Source organism: Acinonyx jubatus, chromosome A3 (assembly GCF_027475565.1).
Source record: "Acinonyx jubatus isolate Ajub_Pintada_27869175 chromosome A3, VMU_Ajub_asm_v1.0, whole genome shotgun sequence".
NCBI classification, from domain to species: domain Eukaryota; kingdom Metazoa; phylum Chordata; class Mammalia; order Carnivora; family Felidae; genus Acinonyx; species Acinonyx jubatus.
The window spans coordinates 131,315,138-131,339,201 of record NC_069388.1 but is presented as its reverse complement, the minus strand read 5'-3'; the positions used below and the strand labels follow the sequence as shown (position 1 = coordinate 131,339,201).

General features: G+C 49.6%; 1 protein-coding gene across 6 annotated transcripts in view; it reads left to right on the top strand.

Annotated features, from left to right (window-relative positions):
- The window catches only part of ASAP2 (ArfGAP with SH3 domain, ankyrin repeat and PH domain 2), a 172,886-nt gene that overhangs the window by 74,732 nt on the left and 74,090 nt on the right, over positions 1–24,064 (top strand). For all 6 annotated transcript variants that reach the window (XM_027077843.2, XM_027077842.2, XM_027077839.2 and 3 more), the window contains exons 3-4: positions 5,790–5,935; positions 23,410–23,484. In XM_027077843.2, coding sequence (XP_026933644.2) covers positions 5,790–5,935; positions 23,410–23,484 — 221 coding nt within the window. The remainder of the gene's footprint in view (positions 1–5,789; positions 5,936–23,409; positions 23,485–24,064) is intronic.

Sequence of the window (24,064 nt, the reverse complement as noted above, 5' to 3'; positions counted from 1 at the left end):
ATCTAGTAGACTGGTCTCCGTTCTTCCCCCCTCCCCCTTTCCTCCCAAATGCACTTTTCTGCGAGCAGTGGGAGTTTTATATAGAGGCAGGGGGGCTGTGTGGAGTTCTTTACACAGACCTCTAACTCTCATTTTTTTGTCATTAATATAGGGCGGGATCAAAGAGTATGCGGTGATCTCAGACTAAAGTTTTCATATTTCAATAGCCAGCCCACACCTTGACCTTAATTGACTCCATCGCGAGCTTCCTGTGCTAGACATAACCAGACTAGATACATCCGTGATGACCTCCGTAAGGACTGGTAGTTGCCATAAGGTCAGTGGGGACGCCCCAGGAAAGAGTTAAAGGAAATGAGTTTTGAAAATAGAAAAGAGCACAGTATGTTGGAGAAATGGCAAGTGATGAGGCTCCAAGAGGGAGGCCATCTTTCCCTCCTGTCTGGCTTGTCTTGAGCATGGGCTCAGGGGTTATAAAGTAGGAAGGGTGTTCTCATCAAACTGGTTTTGGTTATAGGCACCTGTGTCTTGTCAGAGATAATTCGGGTAGGTACTCAGGTCCCAAGGTCTGTCTCTATTATGTCAGCCTGTCCAGGAGAGACTGGTGGGGAGACAGAATATAATATTCTCCACAGGCACACAGAGCCGGAGTAATCTACCCATTGTAGCTGACACCTGAGTTTAATTTATTTATTCTAGATGTTGTTTTCGGATTATAAAGATTATATGAGCTTCGTTTAGAAAATTCAGAGAAGCAGTAGAACAGGGGCTCCTGGCTGACTCAGTGAGGGGAGTACACGACTCTTGATCGCAGGGTTGTGAGTTCGAGCCCCACGTTGGGTGCAACGAGTACTTCCAAATAAAATCAAAAAGGAAAGAAGAAAAGCAGTAGCACAAAGTCATGGCCGTGGGCAGGTCCCGTTTCCCAGGTGACAGGCGGGGTGTGCTCCTGGTCTGCAGCCCCGGGCTGGGCGTGTCCGCTCCCACGGATGCTCCCGGGGCCGTGAGACGCCCACCTGGAAAGGGTCCAGTGTCGCATAGACCGCGCTGGTGGTTGAATGCTCGCTGTGTTTACCACCACTTAGCATTTTGTGCCTTTTCCTTTCAGACTCTTCTCTACATTCCAACTTTTTACAAAGTGGACACTAAATGTGCAGTTTTGTATCCTACCTTTTTTTTTTTTTTTTTAACGTATCCTGACCATGTTCCTAGTCCATGATGTCAAAAACCTCCATAGGACTCCACTTTGGAGAGACCGTTCTTTAACCGTTTCCACATTGTTGGAGCGCTGGGCGGTCTCCGTTCTCATTCTCTGCAGATTCTTCTGTACACACATCTCTTGGTCACCCGGATTGTTTCCTTAGAATAGATTTCTGAAGTGGGGTTACTGGATGGCAGAACTGCTGTGGGCTGTCGATACAGATTGCCAGATGGTGAACTGAGCGGCTCTCATCTGGGATGACTCTGGAAATAAAGCTCTAAAAACGGTTTTCTCCCACGGGATGGATGGTCACAGGGCAGAGATCCTGTTGGAAACAGGGACCGTCCTTGATCCTGTCGGGAAACAGTTGTTCTCCCGGGAGCTGCGTGCTCCATGTCAGATGCGAAAGCAGGCCAGGCGTAGGGTCGCCCGCGTGCGGGGAAATGGTGTCCTTGATGTGCAGATTATCCTGACACTAAAATTGTGGCCCACGGGTGACTGTCAATCGCCATGCAATCCAGGGAATGTCTTTGTAAAGCCGCCACTGCAGAGAAACATACGTCTCTTCCTAAATGCACCCTTGGCAGAGCTGTCTGCATGGGTGGTTGGGATGTGTGGTGTCAGACGGGGTTGACCGGAGTGGCTGGCGGTCTGGCCAGGAGCAGGGGCTCGGATGGGCCGAGTCAGGGTGACCTGCCCACCCCCGTTGCTCTCTGGTTGTGGCCCTTGGTGTTTGGGTTACCGGCACGTGTGCTCGGCTGACGGACTGTGACACTTCTGTCAGCCTAGAGCCGAAAGTGGTGGCTGCGTGACGAGCAGATGGGAGAACGCTGGAGGACTGGGTGTCAGGAAACCTGAGCTCTTGCTCCAACGCTGCTCCAGATCTGCTGTGTCACCTTGAGCAAGTCGGCACCCTCTCTGAGCTTTGCACTCCTGTCTGTAAAGAGAGGCTTCTGGGCCAGGGCCCATCTCAACTGAAAAGACCTAGTGGTGGGCATGGATGGCCCTGAGGAGGAGGGCCTGTGCTGCCCTGTGATGGTTTTGAGGGTTGAGCGCCGCGTGCAGGCCGGGGCTTTCCACCTGAGAAAGCGTTCACAGCCTCTGAACACACGAGGCTCCACACCGCTCCCTGGGGTCGACTACCTTCCTCTTTCTTCCCTGTTTGGAAATTGCCACCTGACCTTGGAGCCCCCGTTCAGATGTCGGCTTCTTGGCATCTCTGAATCCTCAGCACCTGGCACGGCATGGGCCATCGGCGGCGTGGATTAGCGTGTCCTTCCCTAGAGGCACATGCCAGCTACCATGTGCGCCCTCGTCGTCGTGTCCTGCCCCAGCACATGGTCCCACCCCTGTTGCAGGCTTGGGGGTAACGAGTGAAATACGTGACGTGGAAGTAAGGGTTGGTTGAAGGTGAGTTGGCTCTGGACCCCCGCTGTCCTTTTGCAGTGCTGGGCCCCCGGCTTGCTTCCTCGCTGTGCTTGGCCCTTTGTGGAATAACACAGGGTTAATAAACAGGCAGCCTTTGTGCTGTTAGGGTCCAACTGTTTGGGCTTCCACTGTATGCTTGGGGCCTTCTCCTTGGTACCGGGGTTTTTGAAAATAACAGAACCAAGTAAACTGAAAAGCACACAACAAAACGCTGTCCTCACTTCTAAATTCAGAACGTACGTGTGCTTACTGGCTTCATAATAGACTTTTCTGTGAGACTCTCTCATTTCATCCCTTTACTTGGGTTGGTGGAAAGTGTGACTTTGGGGCAGTGGGATGTGGGAAACGGAAGGGCTGTGGGGTTAGAATTGAGAAAGAAACAGAGTCTTGTCCTGTCGTGGTCTCGGTGACTTGGAGCCTCATTTTCCTAAGTCCCTCTCACATGAAGGATTTTGGGTTCTGGATCATTAATACGAACCAGAGTTTAAGATATATTTGAACATTGGGGGAGGCAAGAGAGCGAGCTCTTTTTAGAAAAACAGCTTTCACAATTTTGTAAATAAAAGCTGATAGACCAGTTTGGGTTCCTTCCAGAAACTTTATTCCCAAGCTATTTATTTTGGGTTCCTATTCTAAGTTTGTTTTCAGCAAAAGAAAAATAAAGGCGCTCAACTACTTTCTGTTCTCTAGTAGGAAAATCTCAGAACTTTGGGCGATCTGGACCAGTGGGTCAATCAGTTAATCTGTATTTATGGAGGGTTTACTGTGCTCACAGTGGGGCACCACACTGCTGTTTCAGGAAGACACAGAGAGATACAGGGCTACGGTCTTTCTCAAGAAGCTACCAATTTGTTTGCAAGGAGAGAAATTTGTGTTAAAAACCCCAATGACGGGCGCCTGGGTGGCTCAGTCGATTGAGCATCCGACTTCAGCTCAGGTCATGATCTCGCAGTTTGTGAGATCGAGCCCCGCGTCGGGCTCTGTGCTGACAGCTCAGAGCCTGGAGCCTGCTTCGGATTCTGTGTCTCCCTCTCTTTCTCTGCCCCTCCCCTGCTCATGCTCTGTCTCTCTCTGTCTCAAAAATAAATAAAAACATTAAAAAATAAATAATAATAATAAAAAAAAAAACCCAGTGAGATCAGCGTGAAGAGGGTCCCACTGACCTAAGTTGGGACAGTTTGAGCATCAGAAATAATGACTGCAGTGGAACAGAACACTTGAGACGTGTGAGATCATGGTGATCATGATGGACCAAACACTTCATTGATGACGGTTGGGGTTGCTGGAAGCAGCACGTTATTTTGAAGATTTGTAAGGGAAAGAATGTTTTAAGACATAACCTGTACGAGGCAGTCGATTGAGAAGCTCCAAGCCAGGGATGACAGGAGGCTCGTCATTCTTCCTGGTGCTGCAGCGTGAAGCCTTGCTGTCTGTCCTGCATCGGGTTGGCTGACGACCAGTGAAGACAAGACAGGTTCCTCTTTCCCCCAGGTGGCTGACCATGGGAGGCAGCCCACAGAGTGGACAGAGGGTGGATTTGACCCGCGCCCCACCTCTTACCAATCGTACCATCTTGGGCGAATCGTATCACCCCGCTGAGTTCCACCCCATTCAGAAGGTAATAGGGATGATAATGTCAACACCTCAGAGTGTTACCAAGTTAAGTTGAACAAAGGCTTTAAAGGCCACCTGGTAGGCATTAACTGAAGGTGAATTCCCTCACCCGGTGAGTGCCCCGTGCGTGTTCACTTAGAGCGGCACAGGCACCATTTTGAGGGGCTCCCCGCTGGCTCCCAGGGCGACTTAGGTCTCTGCATTTCTGTTTTCTCCCACCCAGTGGAGTGACCTCAGCACCAGACGTCTGCTGTGGCTGTCGCTCCCTTCCAAAACCACACTGGAATTGCCCATGTCTTGACCACCAACTTTTGAAATAGTTCCAAAAGAGCATGCGGTTGGAAAGGAACTGCCCTTCGCTCTTCACCGCATGTGCCAGAATCACAACTAGAGTGAACTACGAGGTATAACTGACCCATCTCTGAAATGGAATTTTAAAAATCAAAAACTTGGGCACGCGGTTTTGGCGAGGCAAGCCTTCTCCATCAGTGACACAGACACCAGTGCACAGAACCCTGGGCCCCCCCAAACAAGCTGGTTTGAACTCTGGCTCGGCCACTTGCTGACTCTGTTTTCCAGGACAACTTATTTGATCTCTTTGAGCCCCTATTTCTTTTCACCATGATGAGAAAAAATGCATATGTCTTACAAAGTTGTCGTGAGGAGTGGAAAAACATAAACTGTACATCATATGAATGACATCTGCTGTTGCTGACTACCAGTCAGTGCTGTTGGGTGGGGGCCGATGTCAGCCACACTCTTCTTTGATTCTCCCCTTACCCTTGTGAGTATCGCACAGCAGATCTCTGACCTTCCGGTTGCTGAGACATTGTGTCATTTACTCACCGGAGTCACGTACGTGCTCCTTCCATGCCACGGAAGGCATGGGCCTAGAACCCAGATCTGAGGGCTCTTCCTGCTCTGCCACACATTCTTCAGGACCCATATGTGTGTTTTTCTGTCTTGTTTGCTGAGTATAGTCTCAGAAATGCATTTAATTTATCCAGAACTCTCAAGTCCTTTTCTGAAATGTCAAAGGAAAAAATAAAAATAAAAACAAGGAAAAAGGGCTTAAACAGTGAAATTAATTTTCTCTTCTGTTTGGTAGACTCGTGTCGGAAGCCCCTGAGGCCACCACTGGGGGTCCAGGGCATAGCGCCTCCCTGGTAAGGTGGGCGGGCACACCATTCAGGGGTCATGGGAATCTGGCTCAGGGTCAGGGGTGGCCCATCACAGACAAATGTTCCCCTTGCTTGCCATGGTTTTCAGGCCCAGGTATTGGCATTGGCTGGCAGTGGTTTTCTTTACCTGAGGAATAATCTGGGGGCTTTCCCTCCCTGTCATCGTGCTTGTCCTTTGGGATCCGTTGCCAGCACGACGGGGCGTTGTCAGGACGGCAAAGTGATTTCTGTTCCTGGTGCACCTTGACTTGTCTCAGGTTTTTGTCCTGCTGATGTGTTCAGTTTTATTCACAACTAAGAAGAGCCTGCTGAGGATGGGAATGGAGAGGTTGCTGTATTAACCACGCATCTCACCTTGCTGCCCGTAGCTCACGTGGAAAATGAAGAGCAGTACACCCAGGCTCTGGAGAAGTTCGGTGGCAACTGTGTGTGCAGAGACGACCCGGACTTAGGAAGTGCATTCCTGAAGTTCTCAGTGTTCACAAAGGAGTTGACGGCACTTTTCAAAAACCTGGTAAGTGTCCACATACACATGCGGCTTGTGGGCCACGTGCGACATGCCTGCCGTGGCTTTATTTTTCTATTTTACTTTTTAAAAATTTGTCTTTAAAGTTTATTTTTGAGAGAGAGAGAGAGAGAGAGAGAGAGTGTGTGTGTGGTGTGTGTGTGTGTGTGTGTAAGCAGGGGAGGGGCACAGAAAGATGGGGACACAGAATCCAAAGCAGGCTCCAGGCTCCAAGCTGTCAGCACAGAGTCCGACGTGGGGCTCAAACTCACGAGCCCTGAGATCGTGACCTGAGCCGAAGTCAGATGCTCAAGCGACTGAGCCACCCAGGGGCCCCTGCCGTTACTTTAGATGGAAAGGTAGCTCGGTAGAGGATAGTTAAGGTTTGTTTGATGAACAGGAATAAATTTCATAGCTCATGTGGTACCTAAAGGAATTGTATTTTCCATCACATTAGGTCACTTTGGAATACATTTTAGAATTGCAATTTTCATGGTCACACGGCTTTTTAAATTCAAGTCAGCCTTTTAAATATGCACAGCTGTGGGACAAAATGGATAAAAGCATTCATCTTCTTAAGGGCCTCTGACTTCAATTTTTAAGTTTCTAAACTATGTAGAATAGTCCTGTTTCTGGTAATTATGGTAGGCATTTAAACTTAACAATATTTAACAAATATGTTTCAGGCCTGTCTTACACAGCAAGGTAACCTATAATCAAAGCACAGAAATTGCTATGAATATTTCAAGGCCTTTTATGCTCCCAAATGCACAGCCTAAAAAAAGTCACTGAAGTACATGGAAACACGGAACAGGCACTTCTTGCCTGCGGTAGGTGCTGGGGAGCCGGGGTGAATGGGGTTCTTTCTCGGCCTTGGCAGCTCTGTGCCTTCCCTTGTGGCAACAGAGTCCCGAACACGTGGATGGCCCGAGAGGGTGTTTGTGACCTGCCGCCTGGTCTCTTCCACAAGGGGAATGTATGCCAGGATGGTCCCCGCATCTCTTTCCTGTTTCGCTCCCCCAAGGTCATGGGTGACCAGAGAGGGTCAGGGTCGCCAACAGCAGTGCCTTTCTCATTTCTCCCATCCGCACGCGAATTACAAGTGAAAAAAGTAGCTCATCGTTCTTGGAGTGATGATGATGGCGGGTTTGTACGTCTGGCTGGAGGAGGTGGCAGGGAGGGGACATTGTGTATGAGCTAATAAGGGAGAGGGGAAGGAACCAGGTCCTTAAGGCTCTGTCTTCACTTGTAAAATATTTCAGTTAGGAATGGTAGCACTAAAAAGCCATTACTGTACTTGAGTTTTTTACTCACGTTAATTTGCAATCTTGTGGGGTTTTATCAATTTGGTCACTGGTTTCTTCATGCTCCAAACAGGCCGGCAGCCAGCACCTCGAACAGGGAGCTCCAGCCCCCCATCGGCCCACTCCCTGGACCCTGGCAGACATGCTTATTAGGCTCTCACCACTGAGTCAGATTGGAGCTTTTTTTTTTTTAAACTGGAGAGGGGGCACCTGGGTGGCTTAGTTCATTAAGCACCTGACAATCGATTTCAGCGCATGTCGTGATCTGAAACTCAGAACTCTGATCTGAAACATCAGGAACTCATGTTCATGAGTTACAGCCCTGCATGGGGCTCCTTGCTGACCATGCAGAGCTTGCTTGGGATTCGCTCCCCTTCTCCCCCTGCCCCTCCCCGGCTTTGTCTCTTTTTCTCAAAATAAATAAATAGACATCAAAAAAAATTTTGAAACTGGAGAAGCTGAATGGTCCCAGGGAAGACCTGTGGGGGTCTTCTTGTGACACAGGCCGCCTGCAGCCCACTCTCCCAGCGCCCCTGTGGGTCCACCCCTTCCCTGCTCTGAGCGCCTCGCTCTTGAGTAGGAGCGAATGGCCTCCAGAATGAAAGACCAAAATAAGCAGAAGAAAGGACTTAGAGGAAACGGGCAGCGTGAAGGGCAGAAGAGAACTTTAAAGAGACTGCATTTAATGCCTCAGAGAGATCAGGGTAGACCTTGTGTCAGAGGGAAGGGGCCAGGATGCAGCTTATCGTTAAAGGACAGAGACGGTTGCTGTGGGAAAATGTAAAAGCAAAAATCCAGTGAGAAGGTTGCAATAGAGGCCTCTCAGAAAACAGATCAAAAATAAAGCAAAACAAAAACATGGAAAATAAAAGACGAGATGAGGATTAACCCTCAGTGGACAGGTGCCTCAGAGAGAATGGAAAACAGGAGGGTGTCGTGAGCATAACAAGGTGTGGCTGGTCTCCAGATCGAAGGCCGGCCAGTGCCCGGAACAGTGAGGGAAGAGGACCCACCGCAGGTGACGGGTCTTAACACTTCAGAAGGCACATGGTGGATTAAGAATCAGTGGTGTCGGGAGCACCTGGGTGGCTCAGTGGGCTCGGCGTCCAGCCCTTGATCTTGGCCCAGGTCATGATCTCATGAGTTCGAGCCCCGTGTCGGGCTCTGTGCTGACAGCAAGGAGCCTGCTTGGGATGCTCTCCCTCCCTCTCTGCCACTTGTGTGCTCTCTCTCTCTCTCTCTCTCTCTCTCTCTCTCTCTCTTAAAATAAGCATTAAAAAATCAGTGGTATTGGACATCTCAGCAGGAACACTGGAATTTGTGAGGCACGGAGCAAGGCCACCAATATCCTGAGGAGCACGATTCTAACCTGGAATCCCAGCAGCTGCGCACGGGGGTAGAAGCAGAGACACTTTCAGACATGCAAGGCTCAAAAAGTGTGGCGCCAGTGCGTCATTTTTCTGGAACTCCTGAAGGACGTGCTTTAGCAAAATGAAGAGGGAAGCCAAGAAAGAGGAAGATGTGTGAGTCAGGAAACAGGATCCAGCCCGGAGGGAGGTGGTGACAGGGACCCCAGGAGGACGGCGAAGGGAATGCCAGCAGGGCCTCGAGCAGGGGCCTCCCCCTCACCCAGGCAGCTACTCTTTATCTTCATCCGGCTCATCTCTACACCTGGCTTTTCTCTGCTCTGAAATGGGAGAGGACGATGGATTTGGAGTTGTGTGTGTTCGTTTTGTTTTGTTAGAGAAAACGAGACTGAGAATCCCATACCAGTTTTGTGTGTGGAATTTGCCGGTTTCTTTATTTGTCTTAACTTACTTCATCTCTACAACAACGCTGTCGAGCGAGTCCGTGTTCCCCCTGCTCTGTAGGTTATATGACTGAGGCATGCGGTTGGAAAGGAACTGCCCTTCGCTCTTCACCGCATGTGCCAGAATCACAACTAGAGTGAACTACGAGGTATAACTGACCCATCTCTGAAATGGAATTTTAAAAATCAAAAACTTGGGCACGCGGTTTTGGCGAGGCAAGCCTTCTCCATCAGTGACACAGACACCAGTGCGCTTAAATAAAACCGCCCCTTCTTTTCCTGATTTTCTGCAAAACTGAGGGCAGGGCAGGGCCCGGACCTTGCGGACTACTGCTCCGCCCACCACCCCATGGCTTTGCCACCTTGAGCACTGTGGGAGTCCCGGCAGGGCCCCCGCTTTCTGCAGTAAGTTGTCAGTGGCCATCGTTAATGAGCACCCGTGGGGCAGTAACCCTGGCATGAGGCGTTAAGGGGACACTTGTGCCTGCTCGTTCCTTCTGTTCCTGACTGCTGTGGGAGACGGCTTGTGTTACCTTCATCTGATTGGCTTACCGGGTCTGTAGTGATCACGCGACAGAGTTGGGATTCAAATCCAGGTCTTAAAACTCCAAATCCAGGGGCACCTGGATGGCTCGGTCAGTTAAGCGTCCAACTCGATTTCAGCTTAGGTTGCCACCGCACGGTTCGTGGGTTCAAGCCCCGTGTCAGACTCTGTGCTGATCGGGATTCTCTGTTTCGTTTTCTTTCTCTCTCAAACAAAACAAAACAAAAAGACAAACACAGCTCCAAATCCATACTGTGTCCACTGTGGCATTTAAGGAAATTGAGCCTTCTTGTCAGCTGTTCTGGAGAGGAAAGGATCGAACAGGAGGGATGGCAGTGTGGGGAAAGCGTAGAGGGAAACGCAGGCCAGGCTGAGTGGCAGTGGCCATGAGGCAGCCGGGTGGCCTTGGTCTCCTCATTGTAACACAAGGGTGGGAAAACCAGGCCTGCCTCAGGGCCAGCACCAAGAGGAAAGGAGTAAGCGGGAAAGGTTTTTTGTAAATTAAGCCCAGCACACAGTGACATCTTAGTGTCATTCTGAGACGCTAACTTCAGTTCTGGTCATAGGAGCTTCCTGTTAGCGCAAGACTGTGTGCGTGCCTTTAGTTTCAGCTTTTACTTCGTGGAGTTGGGGTTGTTGATCCTGTTTCTGGCAAAGATCAGAGAGAGAGGGAGAAGAATGTCTTATTGGTACCAAAATTAGCTTTAGCATCACCAGGCCTGATTTTCCAGGCCGGCGGTGACGGCAAAGCTGCCCGGCCACCAGAGCACCAAGAGGCCGCTTCTAAGAAGCTGTTGCTGAGAGCGAGCTGATTACAGGAAAATTCTCCTTTTTTGGTATTTTGTATACCATTCTTATTCCTATTTTTGGTCACATCTGTCCTATCTCTTATTTTTACAGCCTTGCTCTTACTTTCTCTCAGGCATTTAAAACCATTTCAGTTTTGGGTGGCTGAGATTGTCAATTCTCCCCTTGTCCGGACACAGGAATTACCGCCTACCTGCTTTGTGGCGTGAAAGGATGTTTATAAAGCCGTTGGAACATCTCCAAAGAAAGGCCAACTTAATATAAAGTGAGATCTTGTTACTAAGGGGTGAGATTCTCACCTTCAGAGAGCCTCTGAATTTTCTCTGTAGTTAATGCAGAAAAGGGGAGAAGCAAGGCAGCTCCAGAAATGTAACATGTGTGAAATGAAGCTGGTTCTAAACTCAGCCCAGTTTTCTTAGGTTCTTCTTCCTCTTAGCAGATGGATGTGAGAATCCTGGAAAGATTTTCCAGGGACCACTTCTGTGCTGAGAGGTGGCTTTGCATTAGAGGACAGACTGCTGAAAGGTCATCCCCAGACATGGAGTCCCTGTGTCCTCTTTCAGAGAATTGGTAGTGAACTGAGCACTCACAGGTGGCAAACTTCCCCAGGTGGGATCAGAGCCAGCGGGTGCCCAGGGAAGGAGGGCGTCCCAGCGTCAGATCCGGGGGTGGAGGACATTTCACCTCTCTCACGTTGAAAGAGGAATTTGAGAGTTCCACTGACCAACATGCACATAAGTCATGAATTTATTTTACATAACTAATCGACATGACAAGGCATCACAGCAGCAGAGTACGGAGCTAGTGACGTTCTGTGGGGGAACATGGTGGCCTGCGGACCGTGTCCTCGGGACGTGGGCACAGCCCACGGAGAGGCGTCCCACCCCGCCGTGCGGGGAACAGTCCAGCAGTGTTCTGCCACGCCCTCCACGTCTGCCCAAATGTGAGCTGATGCCCCAGGTTAATACGGCTCATCTCCTTGCTTAGTGTACAGAGAGCTTCCTGCCAGAGGCCTTCACCCTCAGTACGTACACAGACTTCTTCTCTTTTAACGTCTTTTATTGAAGATGTCTTCTATATTAAAATGTCTTACTTTCTTATCAACGACAGGGACACTGGTTATAATTTCCTCTTCTTGGGAGGAAGGCGTAACCACTGTTTGGGGCATAAATTAATGAACTACGCTGAAGTACAGAGAAACCCCTAGTGTCTTGTCCATGGTGTATGGGGCTCTCTGCCCCTCGATTGGTGCCAGACTATGCACTTTCCATTTCTGACATTTTGGTGTCCTCTCCTTTCCCTGCTAATTGCTGGTGTTTTGCTGCTGCCAGCGCCTGCCCCCACGGTTTCTTGCTCCACAGCACTGGTTGCTGGAGCAGAAGCTAACTTGGCCGTACGCTTGTATGAAAAGTAAAAATCTCTAAGCTTTGAGTGAGGAGGGCAGGAGGGCTAGAGCCTCTCCAGGAGGATGGAGTCTGTGGACAGACCTACTGACGGTTACTTTGGACGCCTAGAAACCTTTGCACTGATTTCTTAACTGGCCTGATACACAGCGGGAAATGCTTTGTCTTAGACTCGCAAAGACTTCAGCACTGTATGCGTCTCCCTACACTCCCAGATCCCTGACCAGAAAAGAAAACACATCCTTAACTTTGACCAGAACAACAAAAGCAGTAAAGCTAATCTGAGGGCCTCATGTCTTGGCTGTAGCACAGACACCTAATATATGTAAAAGTACTTCAGTAATATTTCTTCCTTCCTTCCTTCCTTCCTTCCTTCCTTCCTTCCTTCCTTCCTTCCTTCCTCCCTCCCTCCCTCCCTCCCTCCCTCCCTCCCTTCCTTCCTTGAATGTCAGGGCTGCCTCGTTGTAATCCCCACGGCACACTGACTTGTGGAAGTCAGAGAAAGTGGGAAAGTTGGGGGTGGGAAACAGAGGGGGGTGACTGGCTGCCCACTGGTGCTCTCCAGGCAGTAAACGCTGCCATCTGGCCGGGGACACACAGATGCTTTTATTAGAAGCAGTGTGTGCTCCAGTGGCCACTGTGCAAATGCCACAGAGCCCTGAGGGTGTGGCCCCCGCCTTGGTCCTTGGGTCCCTGGGGTGGAGATGGGGCCGGGGAGTCCTCAGGTCTGTCTGCACACGAGCATCATTTCAGGGTTTATGAACATGTCCTGTGCGTAGCTTTAATGACTTGCCAGGTGCACAAAGGACACACTATTATGACATACTCATATAGTGATTGATTGAATCATAATAATGAACTCAAAACAGGGTTTGTCTTCTCTCTCACCATCCTGTAGTTTCTCAATTGCTGGCTATTAAAAGGGACAACCACCGTGATATAGGGGACCTTGAACTTAAAAAAAAAAAAAAAAAGCTTTTGTGAAATCTAAGAGGTAATGTGTGGACAGATGGGAGTAGAAGATATGAACGAAGGCAGAGGGTCCGCGGGATCCTGGCAGCCGGAGAGCTGGAGGAACAGCCCTGATGCGTGACCTCAGTGACCAAGAGGCCACAGTGACCTTTTCCCTGACTGTGTAAAAGCAGAGGACAAGTTCTGGTAGCACGAGGAGAAGCGTTAGAGGGAGGAGGGGACGACAGGTGTTCACTGTGCTGGGGGAGGTTGGTAAGGGAGGGAGAAAGTGACAGAGGGGCGGGGCTGGTGGCTGTGAGAGGTTGATGGTACAGAGGGCGTCTCTGAGCTGTGCTCCCGGTGTCCCCTCCTGTTGGCAAATTGCTGGGCCAGGAGTCCCGCCCCTGCCCCTGTGGGGTGTCATCAGTGGATTTACATAGATCAATTCAAGGTCCTAGGTTCTTTGTGTGCATTCCCCTCTTTGGGAATTTTCAGCTACTAATCAATCATTCCTTAAAATCTAAAACTTGGCAAACCATATCCGTGCTTGCATATCCCAGATTCCAGTTTACAGAACATGTAGACATAGTGGAGTCCTCTGGGGCCTCTTGGAGATGCAGACTGCCAGGCCCTCGTCCCCTAGGTCTGCAGAACCAGGATCTTTATAAGGTCCCCAAGGGACAAGTAGGCACACAGGTGGAGAAGCATTGCTCTAGACCAGAGGTTCTCCAAGTGCAGTCCCGGGCCCAGCAGCACCGGCACCACCTGGAACTCGTTCAAGTAAAAATCACAGCCCCTTGCCGCACCTACTGAATGGTGGTTCTCAGACTCGGGTGCCGGGCAGCTGTGAGAACACTTTGTTGGGCCCGTTCTGAGAGTTCCTGAGTATGTGCATGTCTGATAAATTTCCCTGTAATGCTGACTTCGCCGGTCAGGAGCCAGCTAGCCTAGAGGACAGCGGGGTGAAGTGCCTGTGAGGCTTCTTACCCCCAAGAAGAGGGACACTGATGCTTGGGCCTCTGTGAGCCCAGCAAGGATCTCCCAACCTTGCATTCTAGGAGGTAAGAAGTTTGAAAGGGTGCTTTCATTTTTGGTCGATGGCTTAACTTTCACAGCATGTGGGCTTCAGGAGAAGTTGTGGAATCCTGGGATGGCACACATCCTGGGTTCTCCTGGTGCTCCCCTGAGCCTCGGAGCTGGCCGTCCGCGGTTTTCAGCATGGCTGCAGGTGGGCCAAAGTGTGCAGCTTTAGCACCTAGCGTCGAATGGAAAAGAGGGGCAGAGGGTCACCATTTTCTCTCCACTTGGAACCGTGAAAGATCAGAGCAGTGTGACTGGCAGAGATGCAGCGTGCAAGGCAGAAACCAGGTCAGCCGTATCCCCTCGTGTCTCTGGTGTGAAAGTTGCCAGTGTGTTTTTGTCAGCTGGCTGGTTTTGATCTTTCAGTTTGTGTCAGACTTAACTCAAGATCAGCGTGGGCTCCCCTCCCTTCGTTTTTAATTAAACAAATCAGCGGGGGGGCTCTGCTGCCACAGCAGGCGGCCTGGGAGTCTGTGTCCCCGGTGCCCCGCACGGGAGACCCCTGCTGGCGGCGGGGGGCGAAGTCTCTTCACTGACGCCAAAAGCAAAGTGACCTGATGGTTCCCCTTGTGTATCAAGGAACCAGAGGGAAATTCTGACGGAGACGGCCCCTCAGAGAGAAGCCCGTGTTCAGTGTCCCAACTTCTCCTGCTCTGCCCTCGGGTCATGTGTATGAGGTTGTCTCTGGGAGCGAAATGATAGGTCAAGCTCAGGCTCCCGCCTCTCAGCTCGACTCTGCTTCTTCTCACTGGGATCCGGGGGCCGAGGGGGTGACTCAGCCCTCTGTTGCTTTACAGATCTGTAAAATGGGAATAACTGTACATACTTCTCAGAACAGTTGTAAGGGTCAAATGAGAGCAAACGGCCCAGTGCCATTTAAAGATTTGGACCATTTTACCCAACAGCTTCTGCTTCTGCAAAATCTCTTTGCCTGGATGCCAATTCGTTCAGGGAAGTAGCCTTTGGAAAGCACATAGAAAACTTTGAACCTACCAGGCACACTCCTGCCGCAGGGCCTTCCTGTGAGAAATTCCTTCTGCTGGTAAGTCTCTTCCACCGGATTCTCCCAGGGCTCAGGGCCTCACTTCATACTCTGCTCAAATGTCACCTTCTGAGAAGGCCTTTAAGACCACTATTTGAGAGTCCCATCCCGCGAACAATCATGGTACCTTTATTTGTAAGATTTGTAGTAGCCCCCAAACTGGAAAGCACTCAGAAGTCTGTTGGCAGGTGTCTGGATAAGCAGACGGTGGCGTAGCCAGGCCGTGGACTGCTCAGAGGACAAGGAGCGGGCCGTGGATGGCTCTCCAGGCAGGTGTGCTCACGCTCAGTGTGGTTACGCAGGCAGCCACGAAAGGGAGCATGTACTACGCGCCTCCATATGTATAAGATTCTAGAAAACACAAACTGTTCTGTGGTGACAGAAGTAGAGCAGTGGCAGCCCAGGAAGTGAGGAGCAGGGGGTTGGGGGTGGCAAAGGGGGCACAAAGATACTTTTGGGGGATGGATGTGTTCGCTGTCTGGATCTTGGGTACCGTTTCATGGGTGTGTGTATATATGTCATAACTTAGCAAATTGTACATCTTAAAATGTGTACAGCTAGTTGCATGTCGATTACATCTTTATAAAGCTGCTTAAAAACGTTTAAGTTATTGGTATAAGGCATTGATGTTCAGTAGAACTTTTGCACTGATGGAAATGGTCTACATCTGTCCAGTGTAATAAACCAGTAACCAGCTGTGGCTCTTGAGCACTGGAAATATGGCTAGTGCAGCTAAGGAACTTGGTCTTTAACTTGATGTAATTTAAGTGAGAGTGGGTGCACATAGCTGGTGGCTACCACGGGTGTATAGGCTTCCCTGCTACTCTAACACCCTAGCAACACCACCCACATACCCTCCTGGGTCTTAGGCTCTGGCTCCTGGAAATAACGTGAAGTTTCCAGCAGGTGATGGGAGTTTCATATGTGCTTATCCTTACTAATATGGAAACTTCTACTAAGAACTATGCCCTTAATTGGAGCAATGAGGTCCGAGGTCTTTTTGCAGCCCTCCACCCCGACAGGGAGGTGCTGGCCCTGTGCCAAAGCTGGACACATGGTTTGCCTTTCTTTGAAGCCTCGATTCTACTTGTTAACTCGGTGATTGAGCAGCATTTGCTCATGTTACAAAGAAATGAGGAGGGGGGCTCCTGAGCGGGTCAGTCGGTTAAGTGTCTGACTTCGGCTCAGGTCATGATCTCACAGTTTGTGGGTTTGAGCCCCACATCAAGCTCTGTGCTGACAGCTCGGAGCCTGGAACCTCCTTTGGATTCTGTGTCTCCCTCTCTCTCTGCTCCTCTCCCTGCTCGTACTCTGTCTCTCTCTGTCTCAAAAATGAATAAACATTAAAAAAAAATTAGAAAAAGAAAAGAGGGGAGCTCATTAAGGTGGCTCATTAGGTTAAGTGTCGACTTGATTTTGGCTCAGGTCATGATCTCATGGTTCATGAGGGTGAGCCCCACCTCAGACTCTTCACTGGCAGTGCAGAGTCTGCTTGGGGTTCTCTCTCTGTCTCTGCCCCTCCCCTGCATGTGTGCTTGTGCACTCACTCTCTCTCAAAATAAATGACTTAAAATTTTTTAAAGAAAAGAAAAACTCCACAGATCTCAAAGTATTATCTACCTCTCCAGTTTCTCATGAATGAGGCAGATTAAAATAAACTTACATGGCACAGGTAAATCTCAGCTAAGATTATTTGGCCATGTTTTATATAGTGATACATTGATCCTTTAAGGACAAGCTAATTATCCCCAAAGAGAGTTGGACTCTATTAAGGATTTTGGAGGAGAGCCCTGGGAAGACCTGTTCTTTTCTGGATTCATCAGCCCAGAGGTAGGAAGTCTGCCCAGGGACTTTTTCTGTTGTGATTCTCCTTGTGCTGCTTCTTAAATTAAACAACAACAAAAAAAATTTAATGTTTGTTTTTGAGAGAGAGACAGAGTGTGAGCAGAGGAGGGGCAGAGAGTGAGGGAGACACAGAACTCAAAGCAGGCTCCGGGCTCCAACCTCTGCACTGTCAGCACAGAACCTGACATGGGGCTCGAACTCACAAACTGTGAGATCATGACCTGAGCCGAAGTTGGACACTTAACCAACTGAGCCTCCCAGGCCCCCTTGAATTTTTTTTAACATTTATTATTTACTTTTGACAGAGAGGGAGCCCAAGCAGGAGAGAGGGGCAGAGAGGGAAAGGGAGACACAGAATCTGAAGCAGGCTCCAGGCTCTGAGCTGTCTGGACAGAGCCTGACTCAGAGCTCAAACTCAGGAGCTGTGAGGTCATGACCTGAGCTGAAGTCAGACACTTGACCAGCTGAGCCACCCAGGCACCCCTCATGTTGCTTCTTAAAGATAGCTATGATAGGAGCATCCTGTCTAGGTTCAGGCTTCTAGATGGATCTCCTTTGGCAAGGCCATCTTGCTCTGCCTAAGTCAAGGAGGAGGCAGCACTGAGGTTCCCCGGGTCGGTTGTACAGTGGGACCAAGGGTAGAGCTCTGGCTGGATCACCAGCGACTAGAGCTAAGGTAGCAGGTGAGATGGCACCCTGTGAGCTGAGGCAGCATAGGAGGAGAAGTGTAAATACAGAGTATGGAAGTGACAAAGCTAGAGGCCAGGAATTTTGAGACCAAAAAAGTAAAATAATTAGGAAGAACATCACGGAAAGACAGCTGTTGGCTGGCTCTGTCTCTCCCAGTCCCCACCTCATCTCTTTGTCCATTTTAGTTCCCCGGTCGGTGGCAAGGGCATATGAGGTTGTTCTTGATCTTGAGGTTGTTCTAGCCCTGTCTGCCCTACCAACTGAATCGTTGTATTTCTCCTTGTGAGATTGCTCGCCTTTGACTCCACATGGCCTCATCTTGTCAGGTGAAGCCAGGAAAAGTGAAGACAGGAAGAGAGAGAAGGGAGCATTGTTACTTTCAAGATTGCCAATCTGCAGGATGCCCGGCGGGCTCAGTCGGAATGTGACGCTCAATCTCACGGTCATGAGTTCGAACCTCAAGTTGGGTGTAGACTTGAGTTAAATAAGAGCTTTCATTTAAAAAAAAAAAAAGAAAAGATTGCCTCTTTGCTATTGGTATTAGATCCATAGTCAATAGCAGTGTAAGATTAATAACTTACATTCAGACCATACTTGGTGTTTCAGAAAGCCAATTTTTGTAACATGCTTGTTAAAAAGTAAGTCGGAGCAGAAGGGAAAAGCCCAGTGCTTGCTTGGCGCTAAGGAAATATTCTAGTTGGATTACCCAGGGATAATTTAATTCTTCCCATAGGTCATAAAAATTTCATGACTCATGAGTTGAGGCTGGGGCTGCTGAGCACAAGGATGCGCACTAGTCTTTTGGCTGTGGTTTACGCCCTTGTTGGCCAAAGCAGAAGATGGCTCATTTAGCTGTGGGCCTGAGGCTGTGGGGCTGCCCCAACATACGTAGTCAGGGAAAGATCCAGAGCCCGGCCTTGGTGCTGCAGGGCACGCTTGCCAAGACAGAACATCTGGGCTCTGGTGCACGTGTTCTCCGGCCCAGGCAGAGACCAGAGCAGTCATTTCCTGGGACGCTCACCCTGAGTCAGAATGCTGCTGTGCCGTGCACGTTATGTACACGGAGCGTGTCAGTGCAGAGGCTAATGTCCAGGAGGATGGAAGCTCTGTTAGTGAATCCACAAATGGGGATTCTGTTTGTATTTGTAATTGTATATTTCCGGGCTTTTTTTAAGTTTATTTTTATTTATTTCTAGAGAGAGAGAGAGAGAGAGAGGAGAGCGAGCAAGTGGGGGAGGGGCGGGGAGAGAGGGAGAGAGAGCGAATCCCAAGCAGGCTCCACACTACCATGTGGAGCCCCGTGCGGGGCTTGAATTCATGAACTGTGAGATCATGACCTAAGCCAAAATATAGAGTCGGACGCTTAACCGACTGAGCCACCTAGGCACCCCTGTATGTTTCTTTTAAAATATGGCTTTATTGAAGTGTATTTCACATCTCATAAACTTCACCTATTTCAAGTATACGAGTAAGTGATTTCTAGTCATTTTACCAAGTGGCATAGCCATGACCGTCAATCAGCCTGGAGACGTTTTCTGCCCCCAGTAAGGTCAGCCCCTCGTGTTCTCTTACAGTTAACACCCAGCCCCAGGCAGCCACTAATCTACTTTTTGTTTCTTTTATAATAATTAGGCTAATGATTTTCTGATTAGAAAGGTAATAGTTTCTTACTTTAGATCATTTGAGTAACTCCAGAAAGAAAAATCACCTGGAACGAAGGCCAGAACTTCCTCAGTCAATCTGGCGTCCAGCCTTCTCTTTTCGGCATCGTCTTCCCTGCTCCTCTCTCTGCTCACGTGCTGGGGTGTGCCTTTGCTCGCTTGTCCACACTGCTTCTTGCCTGGGATACCCTCTACTCTGTCTTGCAAGATGAAATTCTCCCTCTTTTAAAGGCCCGCCTCACATAACCCCTGATCAGCGAAGATTTCCCTGGTGTCCAGACCAGAAGTAATTTTCTTTTCTTGGAAATTCTGTGGTGCTTTATTTATGGCTCTTGAGAGCCACATGGCAGTTTGCTTACTTAATTATGGGCTTTGTCCCTCCTATTAAATGGTGCATTCCTGGGGGCTGAGGCTCCGTCTAACCCATCTTTGCTGCTAACCCCTCTGTGCCTCTTTAGCTTCCTCTCCTGTCACTGCCTAAGGACCCTGTGCATCTCCTTGGCAGCTGTAGGGGCTCTTTAATGTCCTGGTCACTGCTAGGCTATGGGCCCCATCTGCAGTATCTAGAATGAAAGCAGGCTGGTCAGTGTGTTTAGATCTCCAAAAGTTTTCACTCCTCAAGTTGACAGTTTCACTCTAGATGCCAAAGCTTAGTTAACCTCTTCTGGCCCTAATACCTGTGTGTCAGTACCTACATTCTTATTTGAATTAAATAACACATAGTCTCAAAATAGATTTATAAACCAAATTGTGTGGTGTTCTGTCCCCGCCACTGTAGAGGATCTTGTTTTCCTCACTCACTTCATGTGTGCATTCATGCTTACACATGCCTCCTGTAACAAATCCACTAGGCTTCTTTCTGGAAATAAGATTTTTAATCTGTAAGCACCTTGTTCTCCAACCCACTATAAAATTGAGTTGTGCTGGTGCCTTTGGCTCAGCCTCTCGCCCTGGGCGGCTCTGATGCCCCGCTTTGGGCTGTTTTTGCGGCCCCTGTCTCGCAGTTGCCTTGTCCAAGATGATGCCATGTTGGTTCGTCTCTAGATGGTGTTCAGGGCCAAATTGACCTGTGCCTCTGACTGTTAGCCATGGCTCTGTGTAGATCATGTCGCTGAAAGGGCAGTGTCTCAAGACTCGGCAACTGGGACAGTCACCTCCTTCCCAAGTATGTCTTGGGTATGTCTTAGACTTTCTCTGTTTAAAACTTGGTGTGTATATATTTATTCTCCCTCTGAGATGGCAAACGTTGTGTTCTGTGTATCTTTGTAGCCAGCTAGTTGCTATCTACAAATACGTGCTGAATAAATACGCAACGAACGGACTAGTTAATTCACATACACATTTGTTGTATGATGTTTGGCTTAAAGATATTAATGTATCTCTGGATTCTGTCTCTTCTGTATTAGATGCTCAGAAAAATGCTTACAGATATTGATTTACTCAATCTGTGTTTCTCAAGCACCTGCTCTGGGTCAGGCCTGGCACTAGGTGCCGTGGAGAATATAGCATGAAGGACACTGAAAGTCGTCCTTTCGGACGTATGGGGTCAGACTGATGAGATGAAGCAGGGTAGAACCAGTCAAGGACCTGAAGAAATTCTTTAAAAAGAGAATATTGGAGGATTTGGGAGGGAGGGATCACTTCCTGCTGGCGGCTGGGGGATGTTCACGGGGAAGGTAGCATCTGCGGGGAGCCTGATGGAGGGGAAGGCTTTGGACAGGGGGCTGCGGGAAGACGGTGGAACAGATTGAGCATGAGCAGAGAACAGCCAAGGCTTCTGCTTGGCTGGATACGAAGATGAAAAGTGGCGAAGGGGCTTGGACCGTGGAGGGTCCCGAGGGCAGGGGTGAGGGGCACCACACCAGCTGAATCTGACAGAACTGCGGAGGAGGGGGCGGGGCAGGCGGAGACCAGGGGCTGGTGGCCAGGAGCAGGGGAAGCCTTTGCCTCGGTCCGGAAAACATGGTGGCGAGAACGGCGCGCAGGGAGTCCGCGGGCGAGCAGCTGGTCCGAAAGGTGGAGCGGAGGGGATCCCGGTGTGAGGGACCCGCCCGCCGCGGGCAGGGCCGGCGTGGGGTGGCAGCTGGCGTGGCCGCACGTGGGTGCCCGCAGACGTGGAAGATGTGGAAGGAGACAGGCGTGGGGCAGCCCCGCGCCCTGCACTCGTGTTTACTCCTGCCACGGTGGAAACCAGGTGTGCGTGCCATCAGCTGACTCACCGGCACGGCCTTTTGTCTGTCCCCGTTCCGTCCAGTCATCCTCACACCTCGCCTCCAGCTCAGCGTCTCGGCGTTCGAACATCTAACTTAAGGCTAATCCTCGCCACTCATAGCTGATGACACCGTACCCCGGAAAAGCGTCGGGTGTGTGACAGACACAGAGTTGTGTAAGCCTTGGACAAAAGTTACCCCAAAGAGGCATTTCTGAAACGACAGCCATTAGTTGATCATTTATTTGGCAGATTGGCAGTTCAGTGCATTATCACGCCCCTTACCAGTAGCTTTCAAGTAAATTTCTTCCCTCTGTTTTGAAGTTTCGTGGGCCGAGTAGTGTATGAAAATCAGATCCTGTATCGCCTTAAAAATTATGCCTGTAGTTGGTCTTCCTATTCCAGGTAATTCTACTAAAATTAAAAGTTTCCTCTGCTCAGGTGTAAGAGTAAATGCATATGGTTCCAAAGTCCTTACTTGTGTCTCATTTTTTATAGGCCCATAACCTAGGTGTGTGTATCCCCAAGTGACCCGTATTGTGTTGACTGAAGGCAGTGGCCTGAGCCCCGGGAGAGGAGAAAGCAGGTCTTCAGCTTGTTGCCGGGGAGGGACTCTGTAGGGTCCAGAACACAGGGAGTCTGTGCCTGAACGTTCCTAACCGAAGCGTCGTGTCTTTGCTCCCTCACATTTGAAGCCGGCGGGGACAGCCTTGCTGGCTGTGTGTGCGCGTGCTCGAGTGTGCTGGGAGGGTTTGATTCTGGTCGGTTTAATCCATGGTGACAACCTGCTAAGTCACTGTCTCTTGCTTTTGTGCTTCAGGGAAGGGAACAGAGGATCTCAAAACCTCTCTCCCTGCTTTTCTCATTTATCTCCAGATAAATACACACACAGAAATACACACACACCACACACGCACACACACTATATACACATATGCACGCACACCCCCCCCCACGTACAGACACTATATACGTATACACACATCTCACACATCCCACATACACACACCCACACACGCTGTATACACACGTGCATGCACCACATAAAGCCACATGCACACACACTAGGAACACATACACACGCTTTCACACACACGCATTCACATTGTACACATGCACACCACACATCCCACATGCGCCCCACACCTCACACACACCACAAACACACACTCGTTCCTTTTCCTCTCTCTGAACATTGACTCCTACACATTCACAAAAAGACAGAAGCGCCCCTGTCGTTTTCTTTTTCGTTCTGATTTTCCCCGTGGGGGGCCACTGTGGGGATGCTGTGGTCTGTGAGCCTGAGACTTGAGTAAGCCATAGCCCAGGAGCTAAGAGCCACGAGCAATAGCAGGAAGTGTTTGTGATTCTGTTCTAGTATCTTTTTTTTTAATTTTATTTTTTAATGTTTGTTTATTTTTGAGAGACAGACCGCAAGTGAGGGAGGGGCAGAGAGAGACGGAGACACAGAATCTGAAGGAGTTCCAGGCTCTGAGCTGTCAGCACAGAGCCCAATGCGGGTCTCGAACTCACAAACGGGGAGATCGTGACCTGAGCCGAAGTCGGACACGTAACTGACTGAGCCACCCAGACACCCCTCTGTTCTGGTATCTTTAAAGTGATTCTGTCATTGGTTGTTTTGAAATAATTTGTCTTCACTGTAATAATTATCTTTCCACAAACTTCGTACTTTAGTAGTAGAAGGCTGTTGTGAAAAATAGACTTGTTACAGTTTTATTTGTAAAATGAAATCGCCACGAAGAACGTAGGAATGGGTAAAGCGGTCATGCACGTGCTGGCCAGGTTTTTGGTGAAGGTTAATTCTTACCAGGTGTTCTTGAACATCCTGCTGTTCTTACTTCAGATTAAAAAGGAAATAGGTTGAGCGTCCGACTCTTGGTTATCAGCTCAAGTCATGATCTCACGGTTCATGAGATCCAGCCCCGCGTCGGGCTTCTCAGTGACAGCAAGGGGCCTGCTTGGTGTTCTTTCTCTCCCCCTCTCTCTGCCTCTCTCTCTGTCTTCCCTCCCCTCCTCGTGCTTTTTCTATCTCTCTCTAAATAAATACGTAAATAAACTTAAAAATTAAAAAAAAAAAAAGGAAATCGAATAAGAATTTTGTGTGCTTGCTTTTTAGATTCAGAATATGAACAACATCATCTCCTTCCCTCTGGACAGTCTGCTGAAGGGGGACCTGAAAGGCGTGAAAGGGGTATGTCCTTAACGACCCTGATTCCCGCTCCCCGTGGAACCGAGAACCGCAGTCACGCCAGCCTGTTGGGGCAGCGGTGTTCTTACTGGGATGGCAGGACGGCATCCTGCTCCCTCAGTTTCCCTTCATTTGCTACCTTGCCACCACCTTTCAGCCACACCAGGGCTGACCCATGGCCTTTCCGGTCCTCCTGCTGGTGCTCTAAACGTGGGATGGCAAGGGGGGCGTGAAGGGAGAGAACAGCCCTTTGGGAACCTGTGAACGGTTTGGGGCTCTGTCAGCTGAGCAGGGAATCCCGTGCGGGGAAGTCTGGTTGCCCGGCTGGCATGCGGCTGGTTGACCGCTGGGAGAAAGGTCCTGGCCAGGATGTGGTTTCCCGGTAGGAAAATCTGGCCCAGGACGGCTTGAGCCGACTTGATCTTTCTGTCCTCCAAAGGATGTCCTTGTTCGGGAAGAGAGACCTCAGGTGTGAACTGTTCCGTGAGCATGTGAGTGAGGAACATTCGGCTCGAGTGGCATCTATACCAGACGCTGAGCGTGTCCCTGGCACAAACAGATGTGTTATACGAAAAACAGATGA